This window comes from Nicotiana attenuata, unplaced genomic scaffold, assembly GCF_001879085.1.
Source record: "Nicotiana attenuata strain UT unplaced genomic scaffold, NIATTr2, whole genome shotgun sequence".
NCBI lineage: Eukaryota > Viridiplantae > Streptophyta > Magnoliopsida > Solanales > Solanaceae > Nicotiana > Nicotiana attenuata.
In genome coordinates, this window is record NW_017673297.1 from 38,947 (window position 1) to 58,404 (window position 19,458).

General features: G+C 34.9%; 2 protein-coding genes across 2 annotated transcripts; one reads left to right on the top strand and one right to left on the bottom strand.

The window, feature by feature from the left end:
* The first annotated feature begins 2,531 nt into the window (after positions 1–2,531).
* Positions 2,532–3,341, top strand: LOC109215975 (glycine-rich protein 5-like). Its single transcript, XM_019380100.1, has one exon. The coding sequence runs from the start codon at positions 2,653–2,655 to the stop codon at positions 3,094–3,096; it is 444 nt and encodes a 147-aa protein (XP_019235645.1). The 5' UTR covers positions 2,532–2,652; the 3' UTR covers positions 3,097–3,341.
* Positions 3,342–8,477: 5,136 nt separating this feature from the next.
* Positions 8,478–15,917, bottom strand: LOC109215976 (secretory carrier-associated membrane protein 2-like). Its single transcript, XM_019380101.1, has 13 exons — positions 15,604–15,917; positions 14,430–14,495; positions 13,822–13,932; positions 13,657–13,719; positions 12,379–12,412; positions 11,796–11,918; positions 10,220–10,282; positions 10,040–10,133; positions 9,706–9,751; positions 9,436–9,503; positions 9,168–9,216; positions 8,986–9,051; positions 8,478–8,890 (listed from the first exon to the last, which is right to left on the bottom strand). Exons 1-13 carry the CDS (start codon positions 15,661–15,663, stop codon positions 8,804–8,806), a joined length of 930 nt encoding a protein of 309 aa, XP_019235646.1. The 5' UTR covers positions 15,664–15,917; the 3' UTR covers positions 8,478–8,803.
* Between the last annotated feature and the right edge of the window lie 3,541 nt (positions 15,918–19,458).

Below are 19,458 nucleotides of genomic sequence, written 5' to 3' on the forward strand. Positions count from 1 at the left end.
ATCCGGGTCGTGACAACTTTATATGTAAACTCCCAATCTTTTCAGTTACCAATGTTGTTTGCACACCCAACAATCTCCCCCTCGAACTAAGTTTCACGCGGCTCACTCACTACCACGATTCACGGGTCTCCCCCGTGAATTAAGTTCCATGTGGACAATTGTCATGATCCACAGGTCAATTTCTGAGGCTCACTATGTGCCACCCACATATGTTAGAGTAATTATGATAACCGTAGCCCGCAACTAGTTTCTTTTTGTGTGCGTATCTCCAAACCAAGTTTGGCATCATCACTTTGCCATCGCCATACTCATGCCGCTGAACCTGGGCTCTGATACCAGTTGTTGGGCTAAACAAGCCCAAAGATACTCTTAACATGATATGATATTGTCCGCTTTGGGCCAAGCCCGGACGGCTTTCCTCAAAGGAATTTTTACCTCATATAACAAAGGTTAACACCTTATTTATTTTAAATAAATACCATTTAATAAATTATATTCTATAGATACCTTTTAATATTTATAGCAAAATATCTAATTTTGGTTACCTCCTAATCCTAAGATACTAAATACGCTATTGAGTTACACTATTTTATTTCTCTCTCTACTTTGATACATGTCATTCTCTTCTCCCATTCCCTGAAAATACGATGCTCAATCTCAAAATTCCTCTCACCCACATCACCTACCATTAGTCACAAACGGTGATTTTGCCTCGTATACCACGAAGACTTCTCTGACTTTTCCCCTCAATGTATGATTTTTGCTTGATGGAATCCAAAGGAGATGAAGTGTATGAATAACGTGGGAACAGTGTATGAATTTTGTGCAACCCAAATGGACTCCAAAGGAGATGAAGTGTATGAATAACGTGGGAACAGTGTATGAATTTTGTGCAACCCAAATGGACTCCAAAGGAGATGAAGCCAGCAAAAATTTGTATAATTTTCAATACAAGATTCAAGCTTTAACGTCTTGCCATGATTTTTGCTCGGCTACTATACAGGATGGGTGAGAACAGTGAGATTCAGGTTTTTGCTTGACGGCGGATTCGGCGGAAATTAGGGTTTGTTCTTGAACAAAGACAGCGGATTTTGGGACTGAGCAACTTGATTTTCTGTTAATATATTTCAATGTATTTTGAACGTATCACGCTGTATTTTCATGTATTTCATTGTATTCATTGTCTTTTTTTTCATTGTAATTCAATGTATCTCGCTGTATTTCATGTATTTCATTGTATTCACTGTCTTCTTTTTTTATTGTATTTCAATGTATCCCGCTGTATTCTATGTATTTTATTGTATTCACTGTATGCCATGAATGTAGTCATATGTTTTTTTAATTAATATAATTTATGTATTCAGATATATTATGTAATTTATTTGAAGATTGCTATGTTTTTGAGGTATTTTTTGGTTAAGAATCTTTTTTATAACTGGAAATACAAAATTTGTGTGTTATAATTGAGTTTGTTGAGTTATATTAGGAGTCTATTATGTCAATTGATTCACTTTCCGTTTAAAAATAGTGTAATCCCCTGTTTCACGCCGTGAATACAGTCGAATACAGTCAATACAATAGTATGTCCAACTGTAATCCCATGTTTCACGCCATGAATACAGTCGAATACACTCGAATACAACAAATGATTAGCTGGACTTCCCTGATTCATGCCTATTTTTGCTACTGTATTCATGAATACAGTAGCTTAAATACATCTAATACATCTTATAATAACAGAAAACGTATCTACAATCCGTAATATAGCAAATGGTATCTATAGATAGCTAATTACCACTAAAAGATAGTGCTTTATGAAAATTTCTCTTCCTCAAAATGCCTCACATCATTAAGAGATATATAGACTCACAATCTTTTCAACTATCAATATGGAACTTTGTTCGTACACCCGAACAGAAATAAATTATCCCTTAAAGGTTCAAATCTCTTTTGATATATTTCTCGTTTTCTGTCTATTAAATTATTGTCTTTAGGGATTTGCTTCGTTAAGAAACTGCCTTTAAGATGGTGTTACCACTTTTATAGTAAATCAATTATGTATGACAAGTATTGTTACATCAGATTAAGTTAGGAAGACTGAAGTATCATTAGGACAATTTCATGTGAGTTTGCTTTTCTGGCCACAATAAATTCAAAGAGTTCCAATCCGAACCACCATCTTTTTTGGGGTGGTGGTGGTGGGGATATAGAGTACCCTAACGTGTTTCCAAATTTAACAAATAATTGAAAAATTAGCACAAAAGAATTGTTTGACTATCTGAATAATAACACACTTGGAGACAAATTTGAAGACCAGTTCATATATAAAAGTTATAATATAAAGAATTACAAATATATGTTTCTTAATCAACCTTTACTTTGACTCATTTTCCCATTACTAGTATATCAACCATATTTTGTTTGTGTCTATTATACAACTATTAGATATCCATAATGTAATGTTTGTGTACTCTAGTGTATTAAATTCCACCCACCCTACTCTTATAAAGTCTTCATGCAAGCATCCCCAACTGCCATCCACTTATAACTATCTTCTTTTTCTCTCCCCTTTCTTCAATGCTTTTCCACCTCTCTTTCCCATAATAAATACTACTCATTCTTCTACTCTCTCTTTCTCCTACCCAAAAAAAAATGAAGACAAAAAACTCCATAACCATCTTCACTCTCTTAGCTTTCTTGCTCATCACAGCCACTTTCTCCTTTGCTACTAGACACACCCCCGAAAACGTCGAAAAAACCAAGAAAGCAGCCAGAGGCGGAGCCAGGAATGGAAACGATAACGATGGTGGGCCGTTTGGAGGAATTTTTGGGCCTGGAGGTGGGTTTAATATACCTGGATTTGGTGGAGGAGGATATGGTGGTGGAATTGGAGGCCCAAAAGGTGGATATGCAAAAGGTGGGATTATAAGACCAACTGTTGTGTGTAAGGAAAAAGGTCCATGTTTAGGAAAGAAACTTAGATGTCCAGCAAAATGTTTCAAATCATACAGTAGTAAAGGAAAAGGGTATGGTTATGGTGGTGGATCTGGTGGATGTACAATGGATTGCAAGAAGAAATGTGTTGCTTACTGTTAAAGAAAAATGTTACATAAATAACATGAATGAGCATGCCCTTAGCTAGTAAGTTACTAAGTATTACTTTTATATAATTATATGTGAGAGGGGCTTTTTCTTCTTTCTTTTATTTTTTGGCTGTGTTAGTTTTTGTTTGTTTTATTTTGTGATGAGTCATGTGAAAGACTTTGTTATGCAGCTAAGTTCTGCAAGTTATAATATTAGTAGAATTAATGATGAGAAATTAATGTTTGGGATTTGGAATATGTTTGCTTTATTTGCGAAATGAACTTGTTTACAAGTACTCAATGTTTTGCTTATCTAATTAGAGGTAGATCTAAAATTTTTAGTACACGTGTGCACTACCAAAAAAAAAAAAAGGAGGAAAAAGTGTATTAAGTGGGAATTGATCCTGATCCTTATTCTTGTTAGTAAATAACTCATTCTTCAACCAGATGCACTATTCAACCTTCTTGGAGCATGGGTGCCAACAGTTTATATTATACTCCCGCCGTCTCAAATTGTCTGTCGTGTTTCTCTTTTACGTGCCCCTTAAGAAAATATTAATAGGAAAGGTGTATGACTATTTTACCCTTATTATGTCTTAAGATATAATCTCTCTTCATTTAATACTTACTCATGATTAAGGTACTTGTAGTCTTCAAGAACAATTAATATTAAGGGTAAAATAGGAAAAAAATTATTAATTTACTCTCGAACTTCTAAAATGACAAATAATTTGAGACAACTATTTTCCAAAATCACGACAGATAATTTGAGACGGAGGGAATACCAATTTTACTAAATACATATATAAAATATCTAATTTTGTAGAGAGATCATGGGATCACGTACCCCATAATCTCCGGATAAATCCGCCCCTGCACCTAATTGCAATTTTTCCTCTCCAATATCCTAAATGAGGTATCTTAAGCGGGTTTTTGGAAAAAACTCCACCTATAAACATATGAATGTCGAAGACAGTGAATGTGATTAATACGTACGCCTGCTCCTTATTTTTCTAAAATGTCAAATATTTTGAGATAAATTTAATTTATTAAAAGGCGAAATACATAAATGGCCCCTTTAAGTTATTCACAACGGTCATTTGAACACCTCAACCGAGACCATTTCCAGCTAGACACTTCAAGTGACTGTTAAGTAAATCAAATAGACACCCCGGTACAGCATACCAGATGCGTGAATTACACTTGCCAAATGAGCCAATCGATGAACGACACGTGTAATTTGTAATTAAAAGTTAACACAAATTAACCAAAAAACAAAATAAATTTAAAGAAGAAAAAACCCTTCTCCACCGCCCTTTCTCTCCTCCCCCCCCCCCTCCCCCCCATCCCCCCACCTCCACCTTCATCTTCCGATGTCAAAGAAGACCCCTTCCGACCAATCCCCTTCTGTCTCGTTGCCTCTCACGAGAAAGGCTGATGACCATGAGTCCATGACAAAAACTTGGAGACCACCGTAAAAGAAAGAGATGATCAGAGTCGACGGTGGTTGGAACATATTCCGGTGATCTTTTTCTTATTTATTTTCTCCTCCATAGCCCTCCTCCCCCACAAAACACTCTGTTACAACTTCTCAGACCCAATAATGGTGAAAAATCTCATCGGAGTTCCGCCGGAAAATATCCAACCGGTAATCGCCCGATCTTCTAACTCATGTTCCTCTCTTAAAATCAACTTTAGAATTATTCAAATGATATTGATAGTTATTGCTGCCAGTAGGAATTACTGAAAGTGCTCGGTCCATGCTACAATTTTAATTTTTTCTATGTTAGATGGGTTGGAGCTGGAGTTGTATGAAGAAATTATAAAGACATTAGGGTTTTTTTAAGTTTGTGAGCAGTACACATACAAGAGGGTGAATTTTAGGAAATAAGTAATTCACCTTCTTGTTTCAGGCGATTTCTGTTTTGCACATTCACTATGTGAATAGGGAAGAAAATTTTGGAGAAGAAAGAGTGAGGAAAAGTGGGCCACCAGTTAAATTAAAAAAAGAAAAAGAAATAAACATAATTTTGAAAGGCTTCACTTGCTGCCAGGCGAGTATAGTACACACATTTTGCCATGTCACTTTGAAGGGTTTAAGAGATACACTGAAAAATAACTTGAGGTGTCTACTTGATAAATAGGTCTGTTGAGGTGTTCAAATGACCGTTGTGGACAACTTGGAGGGGCCATTTATGTATTTCGCCAAACCAAACCAATTAAGTTTGTTTTTTATCGATTCGGTTTTTGTTGGATTTTGTCGGCTTTTCGGTTATTTATCGGTTGTTATCTTAAATATGAGACATACACTACCAAACACATATTCCGGTGACTACATTTTTAGCGTAACACTATCAAATCAATCGCTCTTTGAGAAATCTATTATTTACCAAGATATATTGATGATAATTGAATCAAATAGTGATGAATAATTTAAGTATTCAATTAAAAATCGATTATTTTTAACATGAAATAAATTCTTGTACTTAGCAAAAGAAAACTACCAATCAAACTAGAATGTAAAGGTAAAGAATCAGATGATTATATAGCAAAGAACTAGACTAAAAATACAAATGACTAATATGTACCATAAAATTTTAGAAACTTTATATAAAAATACACACATATATAGGTGTAATAATAAATTTAAATAGCTAATTTTATAGTCGGTTTGGTTCGATTTTTTTCGGTTATTTTTTTATTAAAACCAAAACCAAACCAATTTTGATCGGTTTTTAAAATTCAAAACCAAAACCAAACCAAACCTAAAAAATATCGATTTTTTTAGTCGGTTTGGTTCGATTTTCGGTTTGGTTCGGTTTTTCGGGTTTTTATGAACACCCCTACCTTCAAGCATAGGTAGCTAGCAATTAAACACCTAATTTACATGAAAAATGGGAATGGTGGGGGTGGGGGTGACGATTAAATTGATGCTTCATTTTCCCATTAATTATGGCTTTAATATTATTTTTGGACATACGTGTTTTGTTTTAAAATGTAGGTATCGCCTTATCCCAAACAACCTAACCAATTGGTCTTTTTTTAGATGAATAATAAATGTGCCCTCTATTCTTCTCTACTTAACTATCTATTTTTAGTGGTTTGAACTTATGACTTGTGGCTAATCACATTCTTTTTACAATGCTCATTGTACTCTTTTTCAACTCTGAAACATGCTTCGTAAATATTTTTATTTAAATCGCCAAAAAGAAAAATAGCTTGATAACACAACTAAATTAAGCACTTGAAGAAGATGAAGTATTATCCTGCAAATACTCTTTTGTGGGCGTTTGGACATAAGAATTCTAAAATTCCAAAAAAAAACTAAAACAAATAACTAACTGCTCTTTTTTCCTATGGTCAAACGGGTGGCAACTTTAACTTCAACTGCTCTTTTTTCAACTTCAACCAAATTATTATCCATATATCTATATAGAGAAAATGACCCTCTATAGCCCCTCAAAATTTTAATAGCTCATATTTTTTCCCATTGACACAAAATGTCCCTCCGGCCCAAACATATTACATTTAATAGCTCGAAATGTCTATTTAGTACATTTTTTGTATAGTGACAGTCTATTAAATTGTACAGTGACAGTCTATTTTGTGTATTTTTTGTAGAGTGACAGTCTATTTAGTATATACATTGCATAAAATTTGGATATAGAGTGTATCGTGCATCTTGCAATGTACCCATAACATATCATTAATGTATACCGAGTGCTTTTGTGTATCCAAAGTGTATAGGTTGTTCTACGATGTATAAATTTTGTGTATATAAAATGTATCATGCATTTTACAATGTATCCTTAATGTACCATTAATGTATCCCGAACGCTATTATCCAAAAAAAACTTATGGCATATTTAAGACACTTCTTTCTTTATTAAATTTCGTGTTAAAATAGTTAAATAAAACGCAGAGTGTATAAAGTATTTCCCCTTGTTATTCTGGTCTACAATACATGAGGCTTTGAGTCCTTAACCATCAACTCGAAAAAGACAGAAACTTCTTAGGTAGCATCAACGAAATCAATTAATTACAAGTACTTTGTGTATATAAAGCCCTCGTTCAAATTGAAGAACACATAATATTTTCAGCTCTTAAACTTGCTTCTTATTAGCTTTAGCGTGGCACAGAAGCAAAAATCAAACATGATGAGGTTAGGACAAAAATTCATCATGGCCAAGTCACATATTTTCTGCTGGTGGATGAACGATTTAGGCTTTACAATTGTTTAATGAGAACCAGCAGGAGACATTTGTTCAAAAAGAAAAATAAGAAAATTAGATGGATGATGAAGTTAATCTGGATTAAACCAGCAGTAGCCTAAGGAACATGCGGCAGCTTTAATGAGAACGTGGATGAACGATTTAGGCTTTATAATAATGTATGTCGGTAGAGGTGTACATAGATCCGGTTGGTTTGATTTTTATCAAAACCAAATCAAACCAACTATATCAGTTTGGATTGGTTCGATTTTGTCGGGTTTTTCGTGTTTTCGGGTTTTTTGGTAATATGAATATTATTTCAATCTTACCTTGTTAAATTTTTGACAAGCAAATATATCTTTAGTAAAAATTAAAAAAATTGACAAATATATGATCTATTAAAATATTCTTATGGCAGAATTTTCTTAGTAACACATGATAGTTATTTTTTAGTCGTCTGACAATAGTTTTATGTTGATGTACACTTTCAAGGTTAGCCGAATTTAATACTTAAACATAAAAATAAATATGAACCTATATAATGATATGTTCTATTTAATTATATTTAAATTGTTGAAATACCATTTCAAATTCGAAAAAGATATAAGAAGTTAATAGATCTTGACATACGAATATGGTAGAACAATCAACAAAGAGATTGGCGTATTTCACAAACACTTGATAAGAAAATGATCATACAACCATTATTTAAAGTTAATAAATATGTAGCACTTTATATTTAATTAAATATTACATCAAATATTTCTAGACATTTTCTAAAGAAAATTCTATAAAATGTCTTAAAAGTATATATAAAAATTATATATTTTTATGTCAGTTGGTTCGGATTTTTTTACTCAATACCAGACCAAATCAAACCAAACCTACTCGGATTTTTTCAATCGGTTTGGTTTGACTTTTCGGTTTGGTACAGTTTTCCGGTTCGGTTTGTTCACCTCTATATGTCGGTATGTGGAGAAGACCAATTTAGGCTAGCCATTATAATTTGTTTGGGGCAAAAAATTGTATGTCTTAATTCATGACTAGCAAATGATAATTGTTTCCACCGGCCAGCTACAAATGACTATACATGGTCAGAGACTTGCTATAGGCCATGGTCGTGAAAGAACATTTATCGAACACTACACTCTAAATCCAACAGGGACATAAACGAAACCAGAAATGCGAACGCCAAAAAAAAAATAGAATTAACACATGCAAAGATTGTGTCCAAAAATACAAGGGGTATGTATTCTATCTTTTTCCTGACAACACTTTGGTCACAAATAAACATACATCACAAGAGTGATCACTACAAACACATATGAAACAACCATTTTTGCCTAACTAAAGTACTAAAACATATTAAAACAAGCATATCAGAGGTTAACCAAAACATATGAACGAAACCAAGCATATCTGTCCAACTGAAGTCGCCAATTTCTATATCTGCTATATCCTCAAGGCAGAGGTATGCAAATCACATTCTTCTCCAAAATCATCCCTTTATTATATTGCTGCTCTCAAGGCCCCTCTAGCAGCTTCTTGTTTCATCTGTGCAGCTTTACCACTTCCTCGGAAATACATGTATACTTGCTGCATTATGACATTACAAGTAAACCAAAAGGTTAGATTCTGTGCTCGAGTAAAAATATATTCTGGAGCATCGAGAAATAAAATGTGAGTCTGACCTGGATAACCCAAATGCTAAGCACTGATTCGAGACAAAATAGCCCGAAACCGATGAAGTAGAAAATCTAACAAGGGAAAGACAATGGATACATGTTAATAGGCAGAACTTTTGTAGCTTGATAGAGATGCTATGCATTATGATAGAGACACTATGGATTATGCTCAAATAGTCCTAACTCACCCCAACAAGTACATTTTTGCCGATGAGATCCACTGCAGGCAGGATGCCTCTGTTCCAACAAATAACCAAACATCAGATCATTATAAGTTATAACAAAAGAAGGCTATATCCGTCTGGGAAGCAAGTTCAAACTGCGAAACAATTAATTACCGAAACTCACTTATCCTCCCTTAGTTTCTCCTTTATGGGATTAGGAAGCTAATCAAGTAACTTTAAAGGAAGAAGTTCTACAGCTTTCTTAAAGAAGAAAATGCAATATGGAACTTACGTAAGGGATTTTCCTCGGAAGACTACTGGAGGAGCAACAGCAGCAAAGATACAGAATATAATGTGAACCTGTAAACAGAGCAAAGTCTAAGATAGCTGCACAATTGAGTCAGATATCAAAGAGACCTTGGTCACAAGGACTCAGGTACACGTATGTGTATTTTGATCTATCCTTGTGAAGTACCCATTCCCATGTCATTCACGTTTGGCGTATAACAAGGCAAAAAAATAGTCTATATAAAAGAGGAAGACAATTGTGTAAGGAACTTACCATGTAAAACAAGAAAAACCACGCAAACTTCATGGCACCCTCAGTTCTGTGACCAAGTAGTATCTCAATTAGTAGGAGAGGAAAAAAGAGCACAAACAGGGAGATAAAAGGCATAGGCAACATTTTGCCTGCGATCCAGGAAATGGACCTATACCCGACCAACTGGTAAGATCTTAAGTAAAGAATATTTTTATGCCACATTGACAAAATTTTAGAATATAATACTTCGGCAATAACAAAAACCAACTGACAAAAAATCACTGTTTGCATTAAAAAATGGTCTGATCATTTCTGAAGTAACTCAATTCACTTCTCCAAAAGACAGGAAAATTACCTAAAGGCGCGATACAGAGGACGATACCACATGAAATAGGCTCCAGGAACTCCCGATATGAAGTAAATGATAGAAAGGAACCAGATCTTTACATCTAAAGCCAAAAACAAAAGTTAGTAATCCAGCTCCTTCGGATAAGTAAAGACACGTAGAGATAGGGAACATGCTGATTCAGTGTACCTCCTTCTTTAATCCATGCTGTAGTGGTAGCTACAATGTTCCACACAAGGCATGCAATAAGTCCTGCTCACAATCAGCATATATCTCATCAGCAAGAGATAAATAAGACACTCGCATACAGTAAGAAATGAGTAACAGTAAACAAAAGAATCTTTAAAAAATTATTCCAGATAGACAGATCTATCATGTTATAACGAGTAAAGAACTTTTATTAAACGACCAAAACAATTAAATACTAGCAAAAGCCTGTAAGAGTTGCAATATTCATGACAAGATACAGCTAAGATGTTGATAGAGAGGGAGCTATGCCATATGGATCCCTTATTTGTCTGCCAGTACAATCAATTTTGACATAACTATCGCTAATTACAGGAAGACTTTTCAAAGAAAAACTAGAAATTAGTGAAAAATTGCCCACAGATCTACTGGATACTTGCACTGTTACTGGATATGTACACATTTCCGAGTCCATGGACAAAAGGAAGAAAAATGTGAAAAGGCTACCAAATCAATTTTTCTTTCTATGCGGACTAAAATAGAGTCTTTTTAGTTTCTACATTATTGTACCTAATTCATTCCAGTGTTATCAAAGGCGAAAAGCGCAAGAAAGCTCTAAGGTCCATTGGGGCTTTAAGTGCATGGCGCAAATAAAGCGTGGGCTTTAACGAAGAAAGGCGCAAATGAAGAAAATCTAGAAATATGTATGTGTAGTCCAAGACTAATATCTATAAGCATGAATTACCATATATATGGACAAAGAAATTGAAGAAAATTTACGATAAAGTGACATCAATTGTTGTGTTGCCTCTTTAGGATTACACTCATTGACAAGGAAAAGTATGCCGTAAAGCCTTGAGGACAACACTGAAGCGCCCGCTAAGCGAGGCGAAGCGCTCAATATGTTTTGAGCCTCGCTTCAGGGCTTAAGTGTGCTTTAAGCGTGCCTTTGATCACACTGATTCATTCAAGGTCAGTGAAAAATGCATTAGATGTGGATGTGACTTTTCTTGGTCCTTTTATTTTGAGAAGGAAATTTTCTTGGTCCTCAATTTAACATTATTTTTATATTCTTTTGGTTGATGCACGATATGCTTCAAGGATGGATGAAAAACAAAAGATGAGAAAATATCAATCAAAGAAGGAAACAAATAACAAAGGCTTTAGGTCCCAAGAATACTAAACGTGCGAAAATAAAAACATTCAACATGTTGGATTGTTGAATGCAATGATTAAAGTCTAAAAGAACTATTTACTTTGTCCAACCGATTGGCACTATTACTACTTCAGGAGTCAGAACTATTTTTCTGACGATTTTATTCAAAACTTTTCTGAATTTCAACTACAAAAAGTTGTGATTTACAGTACTCTTATGTAGTGTTAAATATGTAATTTTAACTTGAGAAATCAAGGAATTGATGTTCAATTTATTAGATGCATTGACACTCGTACGCCGAACACCACCATATTTTGGACGAATGGAGTGCTACATAAGAGCAAAAACCTAAATAAATTATGCACCATACACAGTGTTCTAAAGTAGAACCACCAAACACACGGTAAGCAATAATTGACATACCCAAGAACGTTGAAAATGCAACATATTGTAGCTTTTGCAGATGAATTGGTATTTCATTTCCAATATCATGATGGATAATTGGGAAGAACGGAGGCCAATTTTTCTGCTCGATAACAATGCCAGCTGCAACTCACATAGGAATTAATCTTGTAAGATACTGCACAAATCACAGGATAGAAGTTCCCTCTAAAATACAATATTCTACAGAATTTGAAAATTACTCGGGGAAATCAGAGAAATTGAAAGTTGCATTTGAACAACAGATTACATCAAAATGTGAAAGGATGATGGACGACACCATATGGGAAGTATAAGAAGAAAAAAGCTAAAAGAAGTAGCCGAAGATCAAAATCAGAAGGCCCAATCAGGAACATAGAGGAAGACGTTCCCTGTATCGTTCTTTCTTCATATGCATCGTTCTTTCTTCATATGCAGTTAGAAATTTTTTATGGTTTTCTCCCTTCATTTTAGTAGTTTAAATGTCTATAAAAATTTGCATAGAGAAATATCCTAGAAGATCAAAAAGAAAGATAAAGGGTAAAAGACCATAATAATAATAATAAAGCAAAAGCAAAAAAAGCACCTCTTGCTGCAGCATCTTCTCTTTTTTTTAGTTCCTGCACGGCAAAGAAACCAATTAAGTGAAAAACGACTTTGAGTGCACCAACAAAGAAGTGTTGAGGTGCAAATAGGGGGAAATAACATTTTCTGCTCAAATAGATCAATATTATTCAATAGTGGTTGCAAACGGGCGGGCGGGTCGAAAACGGATAATGTAATCCGACCCCACCCATATTTAATACGGATAGAAAATAGGTTAACCCGCGGATAATATGGATATCTATATTATCTATGGCTTCTTGAATATTATCACTTTTGGGAGAATTCCTAGTCTCCCAAACTTGAGAAACCTCCAATTTGAGTCTTTGCAAATGTAAAAGTTAAACTCATTGGTTATCCACTTTTAAGTGGATAATATGGATCTTATCCATTTTTGACCCAATTCTAAAAGTTCATAATCCGACCCAATTTTTAGTGGATAATATGGATGGATAACTATTTTTTAAATCCATTTTGCCACCACTATTGTTCAGCAAGAAGAGGAGAAAAGAAGAGACATAGGCACCAAGACACATAATAGAAAGCAATTCCATTCCAAATGATAGAGAAAGCAGACGATTGTAATACTAATGACAAGTTCACAGATGAATTAACCCAAAATCTCTGGCTCAAAACAAGTAGAAAGACTGAAAAACTTCTTAATTTGATTATCAGAGTAAGGACCCTCAGAGGATAGCTGATAGCACAATGCTTTGTAAACTGGGAAGAAAGACAAGCACTCTACAGACCCCCCTATCCCCCTCCTGTAAATTTTATTAAGAGGGTCGAAGCTATCTTCCACTCTTATCTTCAGATATTAGAATAAACGCTTCCAACCAGTCTCTCAATCACGCCACTTCAACGAAAGGAGGAAGACAGAGAAAAGCCCCTTGGCTGCAAGCATAAATATACCAAAAACAGTGAACTCAAAATTTCTATGACAGATGCTCTAGGAAAGCTCCCATCTAATTTCGAGAATATACGGCAGACAAGTTTGCACTTAGGCCATGTTCATCAGTGGTATAAGTGCAATTCTAGTAAAGAGAAATAAACCAGAATAAAGCTGCATAAGGAAATCCAGAAAATACAAAATTTGGAAGGAAAAAGGAAGAAGAGGAAAAAGAGAGATTATTGTTGGATTACCGAGGGAAACTAACAAACCTCACCACCTTATACAGGAAATATACAAATCAAGAAACATACATCACCGGGTAAAAGGGTGTGAAATATTAAACATAAGTTCAAATTTTCATGATTATACCTGTTCCCTCCGCCGTAATTCACTCTCCTTTGCCTGTAATTCTTTTTCTTTCTTTTTCAAGTCCTGTCATTCAAACTAACTTCAATTAAAAAAATCACCATAGATATTGACGTCAAATAAGATGAATAAGCATGCACATTCAACAAATCAGAAAGTTCCAACTACCGCAGAACTATCAAGAGGAATATCAATTGATGCATTGCGGTCATAGAAATCAGCTGGTTCTGGAGGAAGGGGTGAAAGTCTGGAATTTGTTGCTGAAGGCACACTCCCAGACTGAAATGTTGATAAAAAGAAAAAAATTAGTAATATAATGTATCAGCAGAAAGTGGCAAAACATGCTAACTCCAGAACAATTCCAAGCACGAAGCCGAAAAAATGTAAATCCAGAACAAAGTAAACTACACTTTGATTTAGAAAGTAGAATTGATGATTAGAAGAAAATATGTAGTGAACACGTTCACACACGCACAAAGCTAAAAGGTTCTCACGTGATGCAATCCAACTATTTACCTCTTCTTCCTTCCTTTCTACTTTACTTCTACTAACCCCCCCCCCCCCCCCCCAAAAAAACACCAAAAGTACCACCAAAAGGAAGATTACAGAATATAATCCGATTTAAGCAGGGATAAATGTCTAGTTCAGATATAACAGCGATTTGTAAATCCAGAAAAGTTGATCTCTTTACCAAAATACAGAAATCTAGTTTTGTGGCATTGACGTAAACAGAGTGATATACGCAGATATGATAGAGAAAAGTATATCCAACTTACTGTGATATTAAATGCACCTCCGCTAAATTTTGATTGCCCTGAAGATTTCCCTCTGCCTCCACCATCCTGCAGCAAATTTCAGAAAATAATTGAGACAATTATATCAAAAGAATTACACTATCCGAAAAGTAAACACAGAGATGTAATTTTTGTTCCTTCACAGGAGATCAATAGAAAATAATTAAAATTCCTGTGACATGTTGCCTAGCATGAGTTGCGTCATTATTCACTATACTTATGAAACTATGGACAAAAGATCCCATGCTAAAAACACATCACGGATTAGAGGGGTCTCATATTCAAATATGATGGTAATTTTTTCTCCAAGACGTGTCCAGCTCTTACAATATCACCAAAAAAATTCACTTGTCACTTCTACTACTCTAATTATTTTTCCAATCATTATAATAAACATTATGAGCATTAAGCCATGGAATGCGTCCATAATTCCTTATCGATCGCCACTAGAAACAATAAATACCAATTGCAAAATGGAATACATTCAAAGATTAAAACGAGGAACCATTTTCCTTTAGACACTCAAGTCTTAAAATGTTCAGACACAATTAAGAGCCACATCACAGAAAAAGAGTTTGAGCAGGGAAAGTAAAGATATTTCCCTCATACTTCAGAATACCAAAACTCAACAATTTTCCAACAATCCCCAATCATATTATATAACAATCCTATCATATATTTCAATATTTCCCAAAAAAACGTTGACATACACAAAAATTAATCACACAAACCAAGATGCTACAAATTAATCGATCCAACAAACCATAGGAAATATGAAGCTTCAAGAACACCTTTTTCAGTAATTAATAAGCTACAACGGCACTTCTACAATAAAAACGATCAACTCCAAATTATATGAAACCCGAAACACCAAATTCAACTTAAGTCAACTTCAAGCTATACACTTTTCAAGAAACTACTGAACGTACATTTCTATCACCCAAAACTTGAACAAGCTACAGCATACCACAAGTTACAACAACCGCCCCCCCCCCCCCCAATAAAAAAAAAGAAAAAAAAGACAAGTAAAATACCGCAAAAGAGCAACTTTACAGAAAAATGAAATCTTTACTTGCATAGAAACAAAATAGGAAACCCCACGAAGGGAAAAGAGCAACTTTACAGAATTAAACCGCAAAAGAAAGAAGGAACTTACAGCAAAAGGATTAACTTCTTCTTCTTCATCAAAAGGGTTTCGATCATAACGGCCCGCCATTTCAACAAACTATAAATTTTGCATCTACACAACAAATTTACAGAGAGGAAGATGAGATCTGAATAGTAGCAAAAAATAAAAGAAAAGCTTAGCAGAGAAGGCAAAAAGGGGTAAGTGTCTTGAAAAGACCAAAAACTATTCAAGGAAATCAAGAAGAAGAAGAGAAAATTCAACTCTTATTCTAGAGATAGAAAGAGAAAAGTAGAATTGGGGTGGTTTTGGTCAGTTTTTGATTTTAGTACGGACTTTTTTGTCTTCTCGTTTTTGTGCTGTCCCCCCTCTTGAAATATTCAAAGTTTTAATATTTAGTGTATAATACCCTCATATTAATAAAAATATTATCACAACCGATTACAGTCGGACCTTTCTATAACAGCATTCCTATATAACAATATTTCACTATAAAATTCAAACTTTTTCAGAACCAATTACATGTTATGTTATAATATATGTTCTCTATAACAGCACTTCACTATAACAACCAAAAATATTTGGAACACATGAGGCTATTATAGAGAGGTTTGACTGTATCTACAATAAACTATACATATTACTAATTAAAAATACAATTAATGTTTATTTAAAAATATTAAACTATACTGTTAGTGCTAGAATTACTTGCATTGCTAAAATTGAGTGAGAAGGCCATCAAAAAGAAAGAGAACAAGTAATATGCTTGTAATTCTTGTTTCAAGTAATATGCTTCTATTTTCCGGCAGGAACTATTTACAAAGTATGATATGTTAAAATATTTGTTTACATTAATTATATTGCTTAATGTTTTTCAAATTTTTACAAAGTATGATATCTTAAAATATTTTGTTGCATTAACTATACTGCTTAAATTCTTCGAAATTTTAAAGCTCTGTTATCAAGATAGATCAACTTTTTTGGTGCGGATTTGCATCTATACCCGCTTTTTGGGTCACGTTTTAACTTATGTCCGCTTTGCAAAAAAAATTGCAAGTGTACCCACTTTTTTGCGTAACTTCAGCATACGGGGCTGAAGTAGCAAAGGCAATCACGCAAAACTTCAGCATTCTAGTAGACGGGGCTAAAGTTTTTTTGTCCTGGATAAGATGCTGAAGTTATTTAGTTCATTTATTAAAAACTTCAGCACTAAAATAGCTGAAGTTTTTTTGTCCTGGATTCATTAGTTTTGTCATAAAACTTTTTCAAAAACTTCAGCAGAAGATGCTGAAGTTATTTAGTTCATTTGTAAAAACTTCAGCACTAAAATAGCTGAAGTTTTTTTGTCCTGGATTCATTAGTTTTGTCATAAAACTTTTTCAAAAACTTTCGCAGGAGATGCTGAAGTTATTTAGTTCATTTGTAAAAACTTCAGCACTAAATAAGCTGAAGTTTTTTTGTCTTGGATAAGCTTTTTCAAAAACTTCAGCAGAAGATGCTGAAGTTATTTAGTTCATTTGTAAAAACGTCAGCACTATATAAGCTGAAGTTTTATTGTCCTGGATTCATTAGTTTTGTCATAAAGCTTTTTCAAAAACTTCAACAGAAGATGCTGAAGTTATTTAGTTCATTTGTAAAAACTTCAGCATTATATATAGCTGAAGTTTTTGAAAAAACTTTCTAACATACTAGATAAATAATCACCTTATTCTTTCATAGTGTATTACTACTATAAAATAATCAGATTGCCAACAATATCTAAATCATAAATTTTGGAAACAATAAAAGTGAAAAGAACAGAATTACGTGGAAATATTCATAAATTATTGTCTACTAACTTACCTAATTATTTATAATTTGTTTTTAAACAATGTGATAAACATACGTATGGCAATCATCCCATGAACTGAAGTTTTATAGCAGCACCAACAACAGCAGAAGAAAGAAGAAGAAGAAGAAGAAGAAGAAGAAGAAGAAGAAGAAGAAGAAGAAGAAAATGAAGGAGGAGAAGGAGGGGGAGAAAGGGGGTTGAAGTTGTTTAAAAAGTGGGTACAAGTTAAAACTTTTTTTAAAAATGGGCATAGGTTAAATGGGGGTGACCAAATAGGGCGCCCCGTGCAATTTTTACACCGATGGGCCATAGTTCTCCTATTCATAGTATCTTTTTGACCGGAGGATATTACAAAAATATAGAATAAGATGCTTCAATGTTCAGAGAGTGACATTCGTATGTGAAATTGCCGAACCAAATTCTTAAAATTAAAATTAAAATTTTTTTAAAAAAAAGGCACCGTTTGGTGAGCGTACGTGATATTAGGCATCTATGTGTGAGTGTATACGGTCAAAATCAGGAAAGACCGATTTTAAGGCTTCTATGGCGTTTCAAGCCCGGCCTCGATGGGCTCGAAGCATAGTCTAAGGCTCGTCCCCGAAGCACTCGCCTCGAGAGGGTATATCGACGACTCATCACAGCGTACCTTGAGGCAGTATGAAAATTGACGACCGTCATGGAAAGGCGAAAAATTCCCGAGGGCACGTGATTAGAACTGACAGAGTCTGCGAGAAATAGTACAAATCCCTACTAGGCCATTATACCGCTGTACCAATAGCATTTCCTCATCATTATTAGACATGTACTATGTTGGGATTCTCCCCTCCTATATAAAGGGGACCCTTGTCATTTTGTAACATACATGAATATTGAATACAATAGAATATTCTCTGCTTTTCTTGCCTAAACGTGCTCAACAATTGCTCTATAGATTTATTGCTTGTTCATTCATTGCTCGTTTATTGTTCTTCATTTATTGCCCATTATTAACCGCAAAAGGCTATCTTCGAGGCCTTCAATATCATTGTTTCTCCATCAATTGCTCATTGCTAACTGCCCTAACTAGACCTCGAAGCCCTCTGTTCCACCCAGCTCGAGGCCCAGTCTTGCGACAGCATTGGTCTGCATATCTTATTCTCTTTACTTACACTTAGCATCTATTGCCAAACAACTAGTATTGAAATAAATCACATATTTTTAGAACCACAAAATCAAATATATTTGTTAATACCATTTTCAAGGTAAACAGCTTGGCGCCCACCGTGGGGCTAAAAATAATAGTGATTGTTTTGGTGCTAGTTTTCTGAAAACACAAGTTATTCTTCACACTTTTTCTTATCCAAGAATCTTTGATTTCAGGTCAAAAAATGTCTAACTCAGCAAATGCATACGAAAACAACGGTATTGGGCCTCATGGAGAAAATGGTGCAGATGCCGGTGTACCACCGCCAAACCCAGGGGTGGCACCAGCACAAATCCCCGTCGACGTGGGCTCACGCAACACTGTGCATGTCGATGTAAGCTCTCATACCGACGGAAGTGTGCGCGGGGAAAACCAACATGAAGCACGTGGGACTCCAACTCCAGAGGAAAGAGAAGTTAGCCTTCAAGTCATTTTTGAGATGTTGCAAGCACACAAGTGACTATTGCTCAGCTACAAAGTCAACAAAAAACTCCAAGCACAGCGGCACCGGAAACGGCTCCTCGAGTCAAGCAGGCACCAGAGAGATCGAGTAACAACGGGTCAGCAGCAGACCCCGCTATTATGAAGATGCTCGAGGACCTCACCAAAAGGATTGAATCAGGAGAAAAGAAGATAGAGGCTAACGATAAAAAGGTGGAGACTTATAGCACGAGGGTCGATCAGATCCCGGGCGCACTCCCGATTCTGAAGGGTGTAGATTCAAAGAAGTTCGTGCAGAAATCATTCCCATCAAGTGCGGCTCCGAAGCCCATCCCGAAGAAATTCAGAATGCCCGATATCCCAAAATATAACAGGACTATGGACCCTAATGAGCACATTACCGCTTATACTTGTGCAGTAAAAGGGAATG

Coding starts and splice junctions, on each gene's coding strand:
- LOC109215975 (XM_019380100.1), top strand. CDS start 2,653: ATGAAGACAAAAAACTCCATAACCATCTTCACTCTCTTAGCTTTCTTG.
- LOC109215976 (XM_019380101.1), bottom strand. CDS start 15,663: ATGGCGGGCCGTTATGATCGAAACCCTTTTGATGAAGAAGAAGAAGTT. Junction 10,283..11,795: donor TGCATTTTCAACGTTCTTGG/GTATGTCAATTA, acceptor GATTGTGAGCAG/GACTTATTGCATGCCTTGTG. Junction 8,891..8,985: donor TTAGCATTTGGGTTATCCAG/GTCAGACTCACA, acceptor GTCATAATGCAG/CAAGTATACATGTATTTCCG.